This window comes from Asterias amurensis, chromosome 15 (genome assembly GCF_032118995.1).
Source record: "Asterias amurensis chromosome 15, ASM3211899v1".
Classification (NCBI taxonomy): domain Eukaryota; kingdom Metazoa; phylum Echinodermata; class Asteroidea; order Forcipulatida; family Asteriidae; genus Asterias; species Asterias amurensis.
Genome location: NC_092662.1, coordinates 13336720 through 13357742, shown reverse-complemented (window position 1 = coordinate 13357742; position 21023 = coordinate 13336720). Strand labels below are relative to the sequence as shown.

Here is a 21023-nt window from a genome sequence, read left to right as displayed (position 1 = left end):
TAACGAGAATTTATATTGTTTTAATGTTTTCTCAAAAAGTAACGCATTTCATGGAACAATATTTCAAGAGAAGTCTTTCACCATTACCTTCTGTAAACCCTGTAAATTATTTATAAATCTGTGATTTTATTTTTTTTCTGTACCGAAAGGATAATGGCTTTAATGTAGTCATAAGTCATACTTTAAAGGGGTTTGAAACCTTTTGTACATATATGTAGATCAAGTATATGACATGAACCCCTACTCACTGTGAATGAATGATTTATTAGTCAAGCTTTTGAGAGAAAAACCATGAAAATCAGAGAGTAATGTTTTTAGGAGAGTCACGTACATGTAATCCGTTGTACAGTTACAGGCCTATGCTAAAATAATGTTTGACTCACTGAGATGAATTTTTTGTTCGTGAAATTATTTTACTCATTTCTCAAAAACTACAACACCTCAGCAAGTAGTATTTTAAGCGAAGCTTTCTACCATCATTATCATTAAACCGTGTAAGTTTATTGTAAATCTGTGAACTTTTGTGTTTTGTGTCGTACAAAAAGTAACAAAACCCTTTAACTTATGCACTTTGTGTATTTGCTTCAGCTTTCCAGAGAAGACGATCAGAGCATACTGATCGAAATGTCGATCAGAACCACCCCAACTCATTTAGAGATTATCATTACATGGTGTTACTGCAAACCTTTTTATATCAGATTCCACTGTGACAAGGTTTCAAATCCTACTTATTTGCCTCATGCCAATATATTTCTACTCTTTCCCAATAGATTTCATCTGCACTTTGAGAAGGACTCCAGGGCGGAAGTGGAGAAGAGAAAGAAACAATCTATGCAGCCGTTTGTGATTTTACCTGAGGTAAGCTTGAGGCAAATCTCTGACTGGGGACAGGTACATGTAGAAAGGGATCAAAGTGGGAAAGAGGATGGAAATTCCATCCTTGAAGGGGCAAGGCCAGTTTCATTTTGCAAAGGGCACCTTCATCAGAAAATCTTGAAGGGGCCATTCAGAATTGTCAATGAAATGTTTATATTTTTTGTGGAAAATTGTGGGTGGGTTGTTCAAAAGGTACAATTGAAAATTGAAATTCAGTTTTTTAGATGTGGGAGGAGAACTCAAAACGTGGGGAAACCAGCACCATTTGTGCAAGGATACAATAGGCCCTATAATGTTATCAAATGAAAAAGAAGACAAAATACCCAGATGGCCAAGATTGTAAATTTGATTACTGATTAAAGGGAAGGTACACGTTTGGTAATTACTCAAAACAAATATTGACTTAAAAACTGACTTGGTAACAAGCATTGGAGAGCTGTTGATAATATAAAACATAGTGGGAAACAACTCCCTCTGAAGTAACGTAGTTTTTGAGAAAGCGGTAATTTCTCACTAAAATAATAAAAGACTTCTAGCTAGAAGTCTTTTATTCTTATCTGAAAGCACACAAATTCGTCCAACAAGGGTGTTTTTTCTTTCATAATTTTCTCGCAACTTCGATGACCAATTGAGACCAAATTTTCACAGGCTTGTTAATTTATGGTTTATGATGGGATACACCAAGTGAGAACTGACTGGTCTTTGCCAATTTCCAAACGTGTACCTTCCCTTTAAACTACAAAGTAAAAGGTGTTGAAGTCAGGAAAAAGCTGTTGAAAACGACTGATGTTGGACACCTTTGATCTAAATTATCTGGTTCTTTGAGGTATAATAATAATAATATAATAATATCGAAGTCTTATGTAGCGCACGTATCTACCAAACAAGGTACTCAAGGCGCTGAGTATATACAAACTTTCAGAAAGATTGGTTATTGCAGTGATGAATTCTGAGACCCAATTATTTAGCACCATATAAGGGTTTACAATGTGCTACGGCGCATTAAGCAGCCACAACCAGGAACACCGGTGCGAACTCCTTCTCTTTTCGATAAGTGCACTGGGTTCTTTTACATGTGTTACACAACACATGGGACCAACGGCTTTACGTCCCATTACTTTGTTCTTTAGTGTAAAGATTATATTATGAAGCCATTTAATATTAGAAAATAAAAATTAGGTCGGATGAGTGGGTCAAAACAATTTTGAAAGAAAAAACCAATAATATATTTTTTAATTATGACTATTCTGAATGGCCCCATAAGTTTATGATAATTCTTTTGAAGGGGCACCAAGGCCACTCCCAGGGCCATAGATGCCCTGGCCTCTGTGTTATTCCATGTCTGGGAGTACGATGTGTAACTTAAAGGAACACGTTGCCTTGGATCGGTCGAGTTGGTCTTTGAAAAGCATTTGTAACCGTTTGTTATAAAATGCATCCTGGGTAGAAAGATGATAAAAGTAGAATATAATGATCCACACAAACATGCCTCAAAATTGCACGGTTTTCCTTGTCGAATAACACGGTCGGTCATTTATGGGAGTCAAATTTTGACTATTCCCTTAAATGGCCGACCGAGTTAGTTTGCATAGTAAAAGGAAAACCATGCAATTTCGAGGCAAATTTGTGTGGATCATTATATTCTACTTTAGAACATCTTTCCAACCATGCATTTTAAAAAAAACAGTTACAACTCGTCCGATCCAAGGTAATTCCTTTGAAGTATCCCAACTCTAGACAGCACACATTTTGTAGGGTTCTTAATGTACAAAATCTAATCTTCAATTTCATATTTCATATTTAGAAGTGTAAAGGCATTGCTAACATACCTAGAATATTGATTGAGTAGGAGCAAGGACACTTTTCATGTGAAAGAGCAGCTGACCAGCTGCTATTAATAATAACAAACCTAAACAGGCATCGAGTCCACAAGGGCATAGGGGTTAAACATGCAGCCAAAGAACTTTGAATAATCTTAAAGTCAAAATGTACCTTTGGTTATTGGAACCATTTCAATTATTTGAATCCTAACCTGCGAAAATTGTGTTTCAAAAGTTGAAATATTTTTGAGGAAATACACAATCAGAGAAAGGTTAAGTTGACACTGACAGTGACACTTCGCAGATTCAAATTTTGGGACATAAAAACTGAAATCTTTGTTGTACATTACAATTTACTTCGACGTGAAAACTTGTGTTTCTGGAAATGTTTTTATACTATTGAAAGTTGCTGTAGTCTTTTAACAAAGTATTGCCGTTAATATAAGAGTGGTTGCCAAACGTGTGTCTTCCCTTTTAAACCCATTATACACTTTCGGTAAACAGTATTGTCCAAGTCCTACACTTCGTGTATCACAACTTATATATAAAATAACAAACCTGTGAAAATTTAGGCTCAATCGGTCATCGGAGTCTGGAGAAAATAACGAGAAAACCCACTCTTGTTTCTGCACGTTTCGCCGTGTCATGACATGTGTTTAAAATAAATCCGTAATTCTCGATAGCGAGAATTGATATTGTTTTAATGTTTTCACAAAAGGTAAAGCATTTCATGGAATAATATTTCAAGAGAAGTCTTTCACCATTACCTTCTGTAAACCCTGTAAGTTATTTGTAAATCTGTGAACTTTTTTTCTTCTTTTCTGTACCGAAAGTGTATAATGGCTTTAATGGAGTCAGTAAAGAGCATGTATGCACCTTGGATGGGAGGTGCTAGAAATTATCGTCCCTTTTCAGTGAGGCATACTTTCCTGGTACGTTTTTGACTCTCTTGGGAGTAAACAACCTTGGCAGCCTGTTAATAATAAATATTAAAACGAGATGTTTATGAAGCGCATAATGCAGGAGCCTCTATCACAACAATAAGCATTTTTTATAAGCAACGAAATGAAATATATTGAAAGCTACAAAAGTAAAGATTTAAACATGAGTCTTTAAAAGTCCCTTGAAAATCTGAAGAGAGTCGGCTTGGCAAATATGAAGAGGTAGTCATTCCATAACGAAGTTGCAATAAAGTGGAAGGCTCTTTGACCATAGAATTTAGTGGAAAAGGGAGTTTGAATCAGTAGGGATTGGCCAGCAGAATGAAGAAGGGAAGAACATGAATATTAAGTAGAGATCAGTAATATAGAAAGGAGATAGGCCGCGAAAATCTTTGAAAGTGATGAAGTTTAACTTATACGTGATACGCAATTTGATCAGGAGCCAGTGGAGTTCTTGAATATGTTTAAAACAAGGTGAAACGTGAGATGAGGTGCTCTGGAGGTAATCTAACACAAAAACCACAGATCTGCCCTCGCAGGTCACCATTGATACTCCTGGGTAAAGCGAGCAAATTATGGTTTGGTGTCTTACTGAAGGACACAAAAGCTTGGAATTAGGTGCATTGTTGGTGATCAAATTTGATCTATAGCTATCCCACAATGCGCCTCATGGAACAGTTTGCGCTTGCGCAATGGTATTTGCGAAAAGGTCTATGTTTCTCAGATTCAAAATTTTAAAACAGGCATCTTCTTACATAACAAAATTACAATGTTTTTCAAAATGCTTTATTAATTTACCATCGTAAGCTGCTGTAGGCTTCAAGTCAGAAGTTGACATTTTGAGCATGTGGAGCATCAGACCTACTAACGTTTAATCACCAAGGGATTCGTGATCCCGTTTTGTTTAATGCGTTCTTTTATTAATTGTAACTTTCCCACTCAATCTCATTCCCCTCTGCCGTACCACGCAAAGAGAGAAAACCCACAAGAGGATTGTGCGAAATTATTATGCGCGTCGCTGCGCCCGGGATTATACATAATCCTAACATCTTTGCTTAGTGGGGGTTTAGGGACCGGACCTGTCAGTGTTATGCACCAAGCATTAATCATTGACGATTAGATTTGGAAATATTACCCCCCTATCTATAGCATAACCTGCAAAAATAAAATGGCAATCATTATATTACAATTTTACATAGTACGTGCATTATACATTTACATGTATTCGCAAGGGAATGAATTCCTTCCATTAAAAAAATTAAAGGTAGGGCCATAGATTGGTTTTTGTCAACGTGATGCTGATTTATGGGCAAAATTATCAATAAAGAGACTGAAAAGGTCACCAGTGGAAGTGTTGAGAAAACGGCAAAAATGGCAGGATATTTTCATCAAGAATGTCAAATCTATCTATTTACATCGTCGCCAATTACTCTGTAATTCTTTCATGAAAATGACTTTTAATTTATAAAACAACTCAATTTCAAAGGAACACATTGCCTTGGATCTGTCGAGTTGGTCTATAAAAAGCGTTTGTAACAGTTTGTTATAAAATGCATGTTAGAAAGATGTTTTAAAAGTAGAATACAATGATCTACATAAATTGGCCTTGAAATTGCGTGGTTTTCCTGTTACTTTGCGAACTAACACGGTTGGCCATTTATGGGAGTCAAATTTTTGACTCCCATAAATGGCCGACCGTGTTAGTCGACGAGGAAAAAGGAAAACCGTGCAATTTCGAGGCATGTTTGTGTGGATCATTGTATTCTACTTTTACAACATCTTTCTACCCATATGCATTTTATAACAAACAGTTGCAAACGCTTTTCATAGACCAACTTGACCGATCCAAGGCAACGTGTTCCTTTAACAATACTTGCCAGCACCCCAAAACTCAAGAACTCTTAGGCGGAAAATCAGAATACCTGAATTTAATTGGCAGCAACACTCATAAACGGACATCGTGGAAATGTCAATCTCCAACACTCATTAAGGTGAGGTTTGGAGAACTAAATTTGTCACCATACTTTTATTGATTTCTATTTTCTAATCAACGGGGCACTGCAAATGAATCAGACGACATTATTTCACAGGATGCTTACTATCATTACCATCTTTATAAGTAATAAGATTTCTGAATAAAATTACACAAATCAATTGTTTTCAAGGTCATTGCCAAATTATGACCCTACCTGTTAAGGGAAGGTATATGTTTGGTAATCATTCTTTAAGACACTTGACACTATTTGTCAAAGACCAGTGTATCTCAACACATGCATAAAATAACAAACCTGTGAAAATTTGAGCTCAATCAGGTGTCGAAGTTGTGAGATATTTATGAACGAAAAAACACCCTTGTCATACGAAGTTGTGTGCTTCAGATGCTTGATTTCGGGACCCCAAAATCTAATTCTGAGGTCTCGAAATCAAATTCGTGGAAAAGTACTTCTTTCTCGCAAACTATGTAATTCAGAGGGAGTTGTTTCTCATAATGTTTTATACTATCAACAGCTCTCCATTGCTCGTTCCCAAGTAAGTTTATATGCTAACAATTATTTTGGGTAATTACCAAGTGTCCACTGCCTTTAAACATGACTGGCAATGAAAACTTACTTGGTTAGAATTAGAGCAGCTTTCGATTTCATTTCACTTTGAAGTAATGTGGTTATAGGGGGGGGGGGGGGGCTGGATAATTTGTTGTCCCCAAAATTTGAATCCGAGAAGCGTTACCGACAGAGTCTCCCAGATTGTTATTCCAATTAAGGATTATTCTTCCTGCCTGTACATAATCCCTCTGGATTTTCTGATGTTCTAAAAAAAACACGTCTACCATTTGAAATGAAATTTCCACGGGTTAGATTTATTGTACATGTGTGTATACAGTATATTTATCTTGGACAACAGCAATCGGACTGTTTTATAAATCAAAGGTATTCTTTTATGTATTGACCTTCCGTGAATCAAATACAGTGAATATTTTAGGCGAGGAAAAAAAATGTTCATGTTGCTAGGGGAGATGTAATGCTTGGAACTAGCGAATACGTTGTGCATTACAGGGCAGTTTGTTGTCTTAGGTTTTTATCTCTGATGTAAACGCTGCATCACTGATCAATATTTCATGCAGTCTAACCTCTTGGACAAAGGGTCTCTGTCTGTCTGTCTGTTTTTCTAGAATCGCATAAATTTCCATCGTTTATTATCAGCAAAACCTTACCTAATAGATTTAAAGGCACTGGACACTATTCGTAATTACTCAAAACTAGTGTTGTCGAAAAACTTACTTGATAATGAGCTACACGTATGGAGAGCTGTTGATATTATAAAACATTGTGAGAAACGGCTCCCTCTTTTAAAAGTAATGCAGTTTTTGAGAAGGAGGTAATTTCTCAATATTAAAAGACTTCAGGCCTGAAGCCTTTTATTGGGCGTCTGAAAGCATACAAATTTGTGCAACAAGGGTGTTTCTTTTATTATTCTCTTGCAACTTCGATGACCAATTGAGTTCAAATTTTCACAGGTTTTGTTATTTGATGCATATGTTGGGATACACCAAGTGGGAATAATGGTCTTTTGACAATATTACCAAAGGTGTTCAGTGTCTCGAAAGAGTCTTGGGTTTTATCTCTGATGTAAATGCTGCATCACTGATCAATATTTCACGCAGTCTACCCTCTTCCTCCTCAGCAACGATGGACAAAGGGTCTCTCTCTCTGTCTCTCCCCCTTTCTAGAATCGCATAAATTTCCATCGTTTATCATCAGCAAAACCTTACCTAAGTAATAGGTTTTAATCAATTCCAGCTAATCATTTCAAATGATCAGAATGCCCTTTTGTACATTCATACATTGAAGTGATTTTAAGGGCCCCCAGCTTGGATACAATGACTACAGCATACAGTGCTGTAAGTTTATTTTTTAAACAAAAATCTTTCAATAAAAAATGGAAATTATAAATTGTAAGAGAGCTGCAGTATTCTGAAAGCCTCACACCTTGACAAAAGAAAATATAAATTGGAGCAAGGGCGTCTTTTGTTACAATGATCAAATAAAAATGTGAAATAAAAGACAAACAAATCGCATTATAATGCTTTGGAATCTCCCAGATACTCACCACAGTCAAGCGGTAGAGACTTCAAAAGAATATAAATTTACTGACACTCAACATCAATACAATATTTCCGAAAACCCACTTAGTGCAAGACAAATTTATTAAAGGAACACGTGGCCTTGGATCGGGCGAGTTGGTCTGTGAAAGGTTCTATAAAACGCATGGTTAGAAAGATGTTTTAAAAGTAGACTATAATGTTCCACACAAATTTGTCTTGATGTTGCTTGGTTTTCCTTATAAATACGTCATGAACTAACGCGGCACGGCATTTCGTGGAGTCAATTTTTTGACTACATAAAATGGTTGTGTTAGTTTGCAAAGTAAACCACGCAATTTCGAGGCATATTTGTGTGGATCATTGTATTCTACTTTTAAAACATCTTTCTAAACCATATCAATTTCATAACAAATAGTTTCAAGCGCTTTTCATAGACCAACTTGACTGATCCAAGGCAGCGCGTCCCTTTAACAAAAAACAAAACATGCTTTGGAATCTCCAAGCCACTCATCATAAACTAGCGGCACTGAATTGCCAAGAATATAAATTTACTAGGAGTCACTACAATTATTTCCGAAAAACCCACTTTGTGCTCAAAAATTCATCAGCACGTCGCAAGGCTTTCAATTTTCAGCCCTAGCGTTGGAGCCAAGGTTTTACCGAGGTCTGGCGGTATTAAAATTGCAGTGAGACGTCGGAGCTGATCATAAATTTCATCTCGTGGAGATTGAGCTTGTGAAGAGTTGAAACGTTTTCTCTGAGAAATTTTAATGAGACACCCCTTGTTAGAAATGCATCTGATTTCTTAAGGTCAAGTGGCGGATTGTTATGATAATTTGGTAGTAAAAAAAACATTGTGTTTTTTAAAGACACTGGACACTATTGGTAAATGTCAAAGACCAGTCTTCTCACTTGCTGTATCTCAACATATGCATAAAATAACAAACCTGTGAAAATTTGAGCTCAATTGGTCGTTGAAGTCGCGATAATAGTGAAAGAAAAAACACCCTTGACACACAAAGTTGTGTGCTTTCTCAAAATGCTTTATAATAGATCGCAAGCTGCTTTACTCCTTTAAAGGCAGTGGACACTATTGGTATTTACTCAAAATAATTATTATCATAAAACCTTACTTGATTACAAGTAATGGGGAGAGGTTGATAATATAAAACATTGTGAGAAACAGCTCCCTCTGAAGTGGTGTAGTTTTCGAGAAAGAAGTAATTTTTCCACTAACTTGATTTTGAGACCTCAGATTTAGAATTTGAGGTCTCGAAATCAAGCATCTGAAAGCACACAACTTCGTGTGACCATGGTGCGACAAGAGTGTTTTTTTCTTTCTTTAATATCTCGCAACTTCGACGACCGATTGAGCTCAAATTTCCACAGGTTTGTTATTTTATGCATGTTGAGATACACCAACTGTGAAGACTAGTCTTTGACAATTACCAATAGTGTCTAGTGTCTTTAAAAACAACCCTCCAATGCCGCAACAATACAGACTACATGTACAGTGCTGTTAGTTTATCTTTTTTTAGATTGCTATGGAATAATACTTATTTCTGGAGTGGTTATCGGATATCAATTGGACTGTGTGCCAGCACTCTGTGCTTGCTTGCAATACGATATCCCGAGGTGAATGCATCAATACTAAATGTAGATTGTGTACACCTACACACTGCTTCTGTAATCTCTACTACAGAGGTGCTACTACCTTTTCTCTATGCTACATGTACATTGTAAAATCATTACATGGTGCTATTAAGGAATACACGTGAAGATCTCTTACTTCTCTCCACTAAGGGCCTACCTTGCAGGACAAAATATTAAATTATTGTTGTTATAAAAACTTTTCTCTATGCTACATTGTAAATCATTACATGGTGCTGTAAAGGAATACACGCGTAGATCTCATCAGCCATTCCGTGTAAGCTTGGGCGATATCGATTTATTTTAATCGCGACATATCGGCGACAATATATCGCGATATTCAATATAATCGCGATATATTAAATTTGACATCATCAGTCTTCAAACTCCCAGTGAAAGTTGTAGAAGAGACAGTCATAGCATAAGAGAGGTGTTCTAATGACCTATCCTTCTGGTTTTACTCCAAACCTATGGGGTGCAAGATGTCTCAGCTAGGAAATACATCGCGATATTGCGATACTTAATCGATATCGCGATATACATGTATCGCAATATTTCGATTAAAACCAAATCGATCCAATATCGAAATCGTTTCCAAATTAGTATCGCGATATTTGATAATATCGTGTTACTTCTCTCCACATACCCTGCAGAACAAAATATTAAAGGAACACGTTGCCTTGGATCGGACGAGTTGGTCAAAACAAAAGCGTTTGTAACCGTTTTTTATATAATGCATATGGTTGGAAAGACGTTTTAAAAGTAGAATACAATGATCCACACAAGTTTGCCTCGAAATTGCATGGTTTTCCTTCTACTGTGCGAACCAACACGGTCGGCCATTTATGGGAGTCAAAATTTTGACCCCCATAAATGGCCGACGTGTTAGTCGACGAGGTAAAAGGAAAACCACGCAATTTTGAGGCATGTTTGTGTGGATCATTGTATTCTACTTTTACAACATCTTTCTACCCATATGCATTTTATGAAAAACGGTTACAAACGCTTTACAAAAACCAACTCGACCGATCCAAGGCAACGTGTCCCTTTAAATTACTGTTTTTTATAAAACTTTGTACAATGTGCCTTTTTCCATAAACACATTACTTTGAAGTGAAAGTAACCAAGTAAGTTTGACACTCATCAAATTATGGGTCGTTACACATTGTTGTAGACTTTGTTGTAGACATTGTTGTAGACTTCTGAGGAATTGGCTTCTTTTATTTTAATATCTGAATAATAATAATAATAATTGTGGCTTCTTATATAGCGCACATGTCCGTCACTCAGTGACGCTCCTGGCGCTGTAACACAGTATTTCCTGCAAGATGTGGGACTGTTTTTGAATTATGAGACCTAATTCTTATAGCACCATGTAATGTTTTACAAGGTGCTATGGCGCAATTTGCTGCCGATCGGACCAGGAACACCGGGGCGAACCCCTTCTCTTTTCGATAAGTGCACTGGGTTCTTTTACATGCGTTACATAACACATGGGACCAACGGTTTAACGTCCCATCCGAAGGACGAAGCAATGGTGAAGTGTCTTGCTTAAGGACACAAGTGTCACGGCTGGGGATTCGAATGAATGAAGACAATCAAAGTATCGATTATAACTGCTGTCTTCATAAGAATTATGGGTTTATTAAAGTTGATTAAACTATAAAAACAAGGAGGGGGCCTGTTTCTGAACCTGTCTCATAAATTTTTACTGCCATTAATTTTAGTGATTACTCAAAGTATACCTCCCAATTAAAAGTATGTATACTTTCCCTTTAACATGTCTCCTACATACCCTGCAGGACAAAATAATATGAGCTTTGATACGCCGTGGGATAAAGTGCTAATTATAAGAACTCAGTATTCATTACTGTATGGCTTGTTATTGTCAATTCAATTCAATTTAATTCAATTCAGTTTGATGTTATTCCAAATTATCTTTGAAAAATAATTCAATACTGTATGAGAATATTGAAAGGTTAAAAAATTAATAGCACATAAAACAATATCAAGTTTCAAGAAACTACTAAAAACCCAACTATTTAAGAACTAATTTTGTCTTGTTTTCCCCCCTTACATAGAGGTAATGATTCAATTCCAAATTTTGTATAAGTATGTGTATTTATTCTGTTATTTATGTTTATATTTCTGTTGTAATTGTAATTTGTTGTTTTGTAAAGCGCATAGAGATGTTAATTCATATTATGCGCTATTAGTATGTAATTTACTATTATATTATTATTAAGTATGGACACAATTAATATAGTGTTATAGCAAATAATAAATAAACAACTAGGAATGAACAAAAGGGGAGCGAGACTGCACACCAAGTATAGACCATGGATAGAGTAATATATAAGAACTAGAGGGCGCACTGGTGATGCTGCGTGCTCAAACGCATGGAGACACGCGCGCCATTTTGTAAGATTAACGTTGTATGCATTGAACATGAAGTAGGTCTACATGTTGGTGTGTGTATGATAAATACACCAACGTGTAGGCCTATGATAAATACACACTATGTGATGGTTTTTTTCTCAAAAAGGCCACATGCGCGCAATACCGATGCCGCGTGTATAGGCCAGTGCGCCCTCTAGTTCTTATATATAACTTGATGAGACCGTGTGACCTTTACGTACAAAAAGTGTGACCTTGTATTCACATTTTGTCTCGTAGTTTCCACATTAAGTCAAAGAGTTATGTAAAAAGTAATGACTGTCCAAGTTTTAAGATGTGATCCCTTCCATCGAGTGTTAATAAGTAAGTAACATGTAACTGCTACATCAGTGGTTTTCAAACTGTTCTTCATAAAATGGACACGGAAAAAAATGTGTATCCATGATTGTGGTTGTGCACATGATTTTTCCTTGTATACACTTTAGATGGGTTGCAATACACGTTAGGCCTGGGCGAATTATTTGAATATCCGGTTAATGGCGAATAGGTTTTCCTATCCGTAACCGCGAATGGCTTTTTTTTCTTAACCGGATATCCGCATAGGGCGCGAATACCTATTTACAAACCGGATATTTCTGTAATTACAACCGAGTAACCGGATATTCTTTAATATCCGAATATCCGCGGACGTCGGGCGACAACTGACATGAATGTTTTCTCTGAATCCTTATGAAACTTCTATTAAAACAGCATAAAACAGCATATATTAAGTATTTAACTATGCTCACCTCCGTGAAGAGTTAAAACAATGACATTTCTGACGTAATTTGTTCAAAGATTACAAAACTTTTCCTTCACAAACGAACAGCGCCCTCTATTTTTTTTTTTTTTTTTTTTTTTTTTCTTTATTAAATAGCGCCCTCTACCGGCGAAAAAACTATTCGAATATCCGGTTAATTTCGGATAGTTGGCCAGCGGTATCCGAATAACAAAATTTCACTATTCGCCCAGCACTAATACACGTCATCGACTGCCATCTTTGATGTAAAACAATGGAAAAGTGCATGCGTGTACACGCTGCACGTGATTCTCAGCCAATGGTAATAATAATAATAATAGTAAACATTTCTGTGGCGCTCTACAAAGAACTCAGCGCCTCACGAGAAAAACAAAATAACATGAGTAGAAAACACAACAAAAGAAAAACTACTAGTTTTGATATTGAAGAGTTTGCGGTAACACCATGTAAAAACTATCTCTAAATGAGTTGGAGTGGTTCTGTTTTGAGAGACCGCTTGAAGACCGAAGTAGACACTGCTTCTCTGACGTCACAGGGCAGTTGGTTACAAAGCTTAGGTAGCTCTTTATGCATGCACAATTCATCAAATCTGGCGGCCGATGACGCCTATTGCAATACATCTAATGCTGAGCAAAAAAATGCTACACAAAACGTATCATCAGTGACTACTCAATATTAGCATTCAGTGTGCACAAAACATGTTCAGTCTCAATAATTTGCTACGCAAAGTTGCCGGACGAGATCAATCCCTCCACTATTATATACAATGAAATTTTCATCTCTTTTTATTAGCTGTTTATATTCATTTTGTTCCTATAGCTACGCTACTTAATTTCTTCTCTGAATACCTATTCTTCGACCAGATATCTATCTTAAAGCCATTGGACACTTTCTTAACATAACAAAAAATTAAAGTTAACAGATTTACAAATAACTTACAAAGTTTACAGAAGGAATGGTGAAAGACTTCCCTTGAAATATTATTCCATGAAATGCTTTACTTTTTGAGAAAACATTAGTACAATTATCAATTCTCGATATCGAGAATAACAGATTTATTTTAAACACATGTCATGACACGGCGAAACGTGGGGAAACAATGGTGGGTTTTCCTGTTAATTTCTCCCGACTCTGATGACCGATTGAGCCTAAATTTTCATAGGTTTGTTATTTTATATATAAGTTGTGATACGCGAAGTGTGGGCCTTTGGTAAATACTGTTTACCGATGTTGTGCGATTGCTTTAAAGGCACAGGACACTATTGGTAATTACTCAAAATAATAGCATAAAAACTTACTTGGTAACGATCGCGGTGGACAGCTGGTGATAGTACAAAAACATTGTGAGAAAGGGCTCTCTCTGCAGTAATTTCTCAGTAAAATATTTGAATTGAATTCGAGACCTCAAGGCATCTTAAAGCACGCAACTTGTGCGACAATTAGGGTTTTTTTTATTCTATTATTCTCTTGCAAGTTCGACGACCAATTGTCATGATTGTGTTTTCACAGGTTTGTTATTTTATGCATGTTGAGATACAACATCTGAGAATACTGGTCTTTGACAGTTACCAAAGGTGTCCAGCTGTCAATTCACCAAACTCTTCCCAACTTAGGATTAATCTTAGGACTTAGGAGGGGTTACTCAACCTAACTCAAGACAGTATTAATCCTAGCGGGGGTTTCGTGAAATCGGCTGCAGTGACTTTAAAGCATCATGAGCTATCCTCTCTCTCGAGTCTAGTTGTCTCCGCTCCGTGTGTTGATTGAGTACCGTTTTCCAGAGGGGAGAGGCTTGATTTCATTTGGGGCTGAACTGTAAAAACAGCATCCGTTCACTTGGAGCTTTTTTTTTTAATGGGATACAACTTTGTCACACCTCGCTGTTGGGGCTAATGCATCAAGTGAATACATGCCCTCTGGTATACCAGTGGGGATTAGGATGATATGTTGGACTGATGACAGCCCACAAATCTTCTGAGTGGTTCTCTATATAGCGTACGTTAAAGAATCGTATCAGGACGTAATTAATTTTTTCATTTTTGTCTGTGTTCTAATGAAATATTCATTCATTCACTCATTACTATTTCTCTGTTCTCATGGCTATGGAACAAATTGCCAGCACTAGTCAAACCATTGGTTTCTTCAGCCCAATTTGAAAAAAGAAATTACTGTAAGACACATCTTTCAATCATTATCAAGTATTTGAGTAAAGATTTGTTTTTTACCTTTTTGATGTTTTAGAAAACAAATTTGTATTGTATTTCTCAACCACATGTTCTGGATTTTTTTCTTAGCTTTGGCTTACGTACAAATTGTTGGTTATTGTACAACATGTGTATGTTATTGTTTATATTTAGGGCCATGAGCACTTTGATAGAATTGTGCGCTTCATAAGTTTCCATTATTATTTCATCTTATCACAGCATGCAAAAAGAAAGATAACATTTTCCTTTGTGCCGGTAACTCCTAGAGTCGGGCTGCGTCCCCTTGCCTTAGATCTCAAGGGTCTTTCTCAGGATCCTTGCTTTTCCCAAAAGCGTCGCCTTCTGTAACAGATCTGTCCTCACATTTGTCCCTATTTAGTCTAGATGTTTCCCCAGTGCATTCAACTGTTTCCAACGGTGGACATTTGTGATGGCTTTCCATCCTCATAGGTCAAGTCGGGTCTTCACATAGTTGGTTGATATATTAATAATAATAATAACCATATTTATAACGCGCCTTTTGCCAAAGGATACAAAGCGCCAGGTGTTATTACTGCAAGGAGTGGGTCAAAGTTTGAGATATAAGACCTAATTCTTAGCACCATGTAATGGTTCACAAGGTGCTGTGGTGCAATATGCTGCCAATCCAGCCAGGAACACCGGGGCGAACCCCTTCTCTTTTCAATAAGTGCACTGGGTTCTTTTACGTGCGCTACACAACACATGGGACCAAAGGCTTTACGTCCCATCCGAAGGTCCAAGCAATGGTGAAGTGTCTTGCTTAAGGACACAAGTGTCACGGCTGGGGATTCGAACCCACGCTCTGCTGATCAGAAACACCAGAGTTTGAATTCGGTGCTCTTAACCGGTCGGCCACGACACTTCCAAGACACTAAAGTAGGAGTCTTCACATGGTTGGTCTTGACAGGTCATCCTATGCTCCTCTTTCAAAAACAAAGCATACAGGGCTGAGACATCATCTAAACAAACAACAAAACAAACAAAATCAAAACAAAAGTAGACATGTCATTATGCACGGTTTTGAATTAAAAAATATATATCTTATTTTGTCTTTTTTTTTCTTTTCTTCTTCTTTTTCCAGACCGCCTTAGAGGTGAACCTGGAGGACATCTACCAGCCTGGGTCCGTGCTGGACATGCCAAAGAGACCCCCCTGGGACTACTCCCTGACCAAGGAGAAGCTTGAGGCGCGGGAGGAGGCCGTGTTCCAAGAATACCTGAAGAAGATCTTCACCATTTACCCCACCAAACAACTCAGTTTCTTTGAAATCAACTTAGAGGTAAAGATGCTGTGGATTTAATCCGCTCGAATAAGATTTTGGCCTAATTTCATCAAGCTGTCAAGCAGAAAATTCTGCTAGCAAAATTCTTGTTTGAGACACAGCCTTTTATGGTTTGTGGTAGTTAATAAAAATTAAAGTTAAAATTACTTGTTTGCAAACAAATTACTTAAGGCACAATAGAAAAGATACCACAAAAGCATCAAAGTCTCTACTTAAAATTACACCAAAACAGGAATGTTAATAACTTGCTGTAAATTTTGTTAAAAGATTGGGTGTTTCTGATGTCATTCGGTAGCTTGTTCCATAAGACTGGTGCAATGTGGAAAAAATGCATGGTCGCTATATATAGTGGATGGTACAAGATTTAGGTACAGTAGTGCCTTATGTGAAGAAGATCATCAATGTAGGTGGCTGTTGGTCATGAATTGCTTTAATTTAAAGACAAGTGTGAGACCTTGTTTTCAGTTTGTTAGTGGTACCGGGAGCCAGTGGAGTTCTTTAAGGGTGGAGGTAATGTTTTCATGCTTCTTGATTTTTTCACAGAACTCGAGCGGCGCTATGTAAGAAGTATGGAAGTATTCTGTTTAGAATTCTAAATGGGCACGGTTAAATGCAATACAGACAAAATATCATATCACTCTTCTTACATCTCTACCCTCAGACTTGGAGGCAGATATGGCGAGTCCTGGAGATGTCCGACATCATCCTCCTCATCACGGACATCCGACACCCAGCCGTCCACTTCTCGCCCGCTCTCTACGACTACGTGACCAAGGACCTCCACAAGCACCTCATCCTGGTCCTGAACAAGATTGATCTGGCCCCTCCGTCCCTCGTGGTGGCCTGGCACACCTACATGAAGGAGAAATTCCCTGATGTTCACGTGGTTTGCTTCACCTCCTTCCCGAGAGAGAATCTGACGCCTAAGAGTATCGACCCTGGAAAGGGTAAATGATATTCAGAATTGTCAATGTTAAACAAATTGCGGGTCTTGGGGTTTTTGTTTTCTCAAAATTGTGGGTGTTGAGTTAAAACAAAATAACTGAAAATTGAAATCCAGTTTCTAGATGTGGGAGGGAAACTCAAAAAACGAAATTCAGTTTGCATTTAATTAAGTGAGGTCTGGCACCATGTGTTAACCTTTTTTGAGTAGTGTTAATAGTTCTGAATAAAACCGGTGGTTTACAACCCAACGTTTCGATTAGTATGTTCTGATTGTCTTCCATTCTCCTGAGGACAATCAAAGCATATTGATCAAAACAGTGGGCTTGTCAATCACCACTTCTTTTTAGAACCAATTCTACTCAAAAGAGATTTTCAAATGGTAATACCGCAAACCTCCCCTTTACTCACACCATGCAAAGTTTAAGATTCCACTTCTTGTATAGGATTTGAGGCATTGCATGGTGAGGTATCAATGTATGTTTGGTTTGCGGTAACACCATGTGGGTATCTACTTGCCAGGTAAAGTTTGTTCTTAGAGAACTGTCTTGCTTTATTCTACTACCGCGGAGTAGATAATCGGGAGACTTCTCAGTTCTGAAAAGAACTGTCCTGCTTTTTAACTGTTACCAGGGCGGATGGTATACTTGAGCTTATAGGATCCTAATTAACTGTACTGCCGCGGAGTCAGTTCTGAATTGGTCTCAACGTTTCGACTAGCTTGCTCTAGTTACCGTCAGGAGACTACTTCTTATAATATATATCCACAATTAGTGCTGGGCGAATAGTGAAATTTTGTTATTCGGATACCGCTGGCCAACTATCCGAAATTAACCGGATACTCGAATAATTTTTTCGCCACGAGAGGGCGCTATTTAAAAAAATATATGAAAAAAATATTTATTTTTTTGCCAATAGAGGGCACTGTTCATTTGTGAATGAGATCTTATGGGCGGATTGATATTAGTTTAAGACAGTGTCACTCGGTTCATTCATAAAAATGACCGGATCTAATTTAAAGATGGCGATTTGCTTTTTCTTTTGATCGTGATTGACTCTACGTGAAGGAAAACTTCACGTCAGAAATTACGTCAGAAATGTCATTGTTTTAACTCTTCACGGAGGTGAGCATAGTAAAATACTTAATTTATACTGTTTTATGCTGTCTTAACAGAAGTTTCATAAGGATTCAGACGAAACATTTATATCTGTTGTCGCCCGACGTCCGTGGATATTCGGATAGTTAAAGAATATCCGGTTACTCAGTTGTTATTACAGAATTATCCGGTTTGTACACAGGTATTTGCGCCCTATGCGGATATCCGGTTAAGAAAAAAAAGGCATTCGCGGTTACGGATAGGAAAACCTATTTGCCATTAACCGGATATTCGAATAATTCGCCCAGGCCTATCCACAATTATATGCATGTGCTCTAACAAAACATCATATCACTCTTCTTACATCTCTACCCTCAGACTTCTTGATTTTTGACAGGGTGAAACCAAATTAATATGCTATCCAAGCTTTCAAATGAACATGAAAAGAGAATGAATTGTCTGACCTCGAAATCAATCAATCAATCAAAAGAAATTTATAAAGCGCCAAAATCAAAAGTTTGCTCTATGAGCACAAACTTGAAAATTGTCATTGATGTTACACCTCCTAAGACAGGTGAGCTTTCAGGGGTGTCTTGAATGTATGCAGTGAGATGATATCTCTGATGTATTGTGGAAGTTTGTTCCAGAAATAGTGTTGGACTTGGATTTGTTACTGTTCTACTGACTGTGCTGATGTTGAAATCTTTGCATATATTTCAGTGCTCCATCGTAAGAGAAGAAGAGGTGCGTACACTGCAGTGGGTCCTATGCAATTACTCAAGGCCTGTGAGACGATATGCCAGGGCAAAGGTAAAGTAGCTGTACTAATGCTCTCCAGGACCCAATGTCATAGAGCTGCTTAAGCAGGAAAAGTGCTTAACAAAATTCTGCTAAGCAAAAAGGAGCAGAATACCAGCCATAAATTGTACCCCTGATATGGTATTTTGGCTGGTAACCTTTTTCTTGTAAGCATAATTATATTGTGCTTATCTACTTTTTGTACTTAGGCAGCTCTATGAAATTGGACCCTTGATAGAATCTAACACCTGGGCCAAAAAATGGCTTAACAATTTTCTGCTAAGCAAAAAGGAGCAGGATACCAGTCATAAATTGTACATGTGACATTGTAGTTTGGCTGGTAACATTATTCTGGTAAACATAATTATGTTGTGCTTAGCTCATTGAAATTGGGCACTGAATGTAACCTAACACCTGTAGATTTATTACGGAAGAGCTCTGTCGTCTTGTGTACCTTTGTTGGAGAATCGTATTGGATGACAAATTGACTGTCGATGGTTAGGGTACTTGCTGTAACAGGTGTATTGGGTTACTTTCAGTGCTGAGTTGTAGGTTGGATTAAAGGCAGTGGACACTATTGGTAATTACTCAAAATAATTATCAGCATAAAACCTTACTTGGTAACGAGTAATGGGGAGAGGTTGATAGTATAAAACATTGTGAGAAACGGCTCCCTCTGAAGTGACGTAGTTTTCGAGAAAGAAGTAATTTTCCACGAATTTGATTTTGAGACCTCAAGTTTAGAATTTGAGGTCTCGAAATCAAGCATCTGAAAGCACACAACTTCGTGTGACAAGGGTGTTTTTTTCTTTCATAGTTATCTCTTAACTCCGACGACCAATCAAGCTCAAATTTTCACAGGTTTGCTATTTTATGCATATGTTGAGATACACTAAGTGAGAAGACTGGTCTTTGACAATAACCAATAGTGTCCAGTGTCTTTAAACCGAATGGTATTCTCAGTATTTCATTTGATATTTTGCTCAATGGAGGTACATGTAAGTCAGAGCAGGCTGAGACTTAGCCTTGTTAGTAGAAGACCAGGGGCAGGTTGCCTTGGGGCTGAAATAGGGTTACCCTCTTGACAGTCTGTTATAAGGATGTAGGCATAGGTATAATCCACTAGGAGCCTGGCTGGTAAAGCAGAATGCACTACCTTCCCAACTTTTAGGAAGCAATTTCGGTTAAATGCCTCGCTCAAGGGAAATAAAGGCATGACCAGGATTTCAAACCCACACTATGCTGCTGACAATATCAGGGTCCAATTTCATAGAGCTGCTTAGTGGCCTATTTTGTGCTTACTGTGCTGATTCCTTTTCATAGCGCTGCTAACCAAAATGCAAATCCATTGTGAACATGGCCGCCTTATTTTTCTGCTAACCTGTGAAATGCGCTTGCACCGTAGCAAATTGTTCTGCTACAGTAAGCACGAAAATTTGCTTGCCATTAATTATGAGCAGCACTATGAAATTGGGCCAAGAGCTTGGGTGCGGTGAACTAGACCGCTAAGCCACAACACGCCTGGAATAAAGAGAAACTGTTAAAATGAATTGCTCTTTTCTTGTTCATTCTCAGTTGACCTGAGCAGCTGGAGGGACAAAATAGAGGCGGAGCTTAGGGGAGAGGAGGGCCTCGCGGCTAAAATCATTGAGACCTCGGACACGACGCAGGATACAAGCTTTTCTGAACATGAGTTTTTTAAGGAATCGGTGCTGACAATAGGATGTGTAGGTAAGAATGTTTATCATGTGAGGTTCCCTGGCTTGCCTATTGGGTGTTGAATGATAAAGGGTTGTGATGGTGGGTTGATAGTGGAAAGGCACCAGCCTTGTCGGTGCTCAAATAGTTTGTGTTTCATTTTGTTTTAAAAAAAAATACACAAGACTGAAGGGCTTGTAGCTCAATATTTTTAAGTTTACTTCATCAATTTTACATTAATTGGAGAAATGTTTTGGACAGTAATGTTTCTCAGAGTAAATTTTGGAGAATGACAACTGATATCTTTTTCATAACCGCAATACCTTAAAGTGAAATGATTCTCGAAATGCTTTTTTACCATCGAAAGCTTCTGTACATCTAGCCAAGGAAGTTTGT

At 37.6% G+C, this 21023-nt stretch overlaps 1 protein-coding gene across 2 annotated transcripts in view; it reads left to right on the top strand.

Moving 5' to 3' along the window:
* The window catches only part of LOC139947870 (guanine nucleotide-binding protein-like 1), a 395329-nt gene that overhangs the window by 6055 nt on the left and 368251 nt on the right, over positions 1–21023 (top strand). For both annotated transcript variants that reach the window (XR_011787389.1, XM_071945697.1), the window contains exons 3-7: positions 771–858; positions 15892–16089; positions 16754–17039; positions 18852–18941; positions 20505–20660. Coding sequence is in view for 1 of the 2 variants with exons in the window: in XM_071945697.1 (XP_071801798.1) it covers positions 771–858; positions 15892–16089; positions 16754–17039; positions 18852–18941; positions 20505–20660 (818 nt within the window). In the remaining variant the exon portion in view is untranslated. The remainder of the gene's footprint in view (positions 1–770; positions 859–15891; positions 16090–16753; positions 17040–18851; positions 18942–20504; positions 20661–21023) is intronic.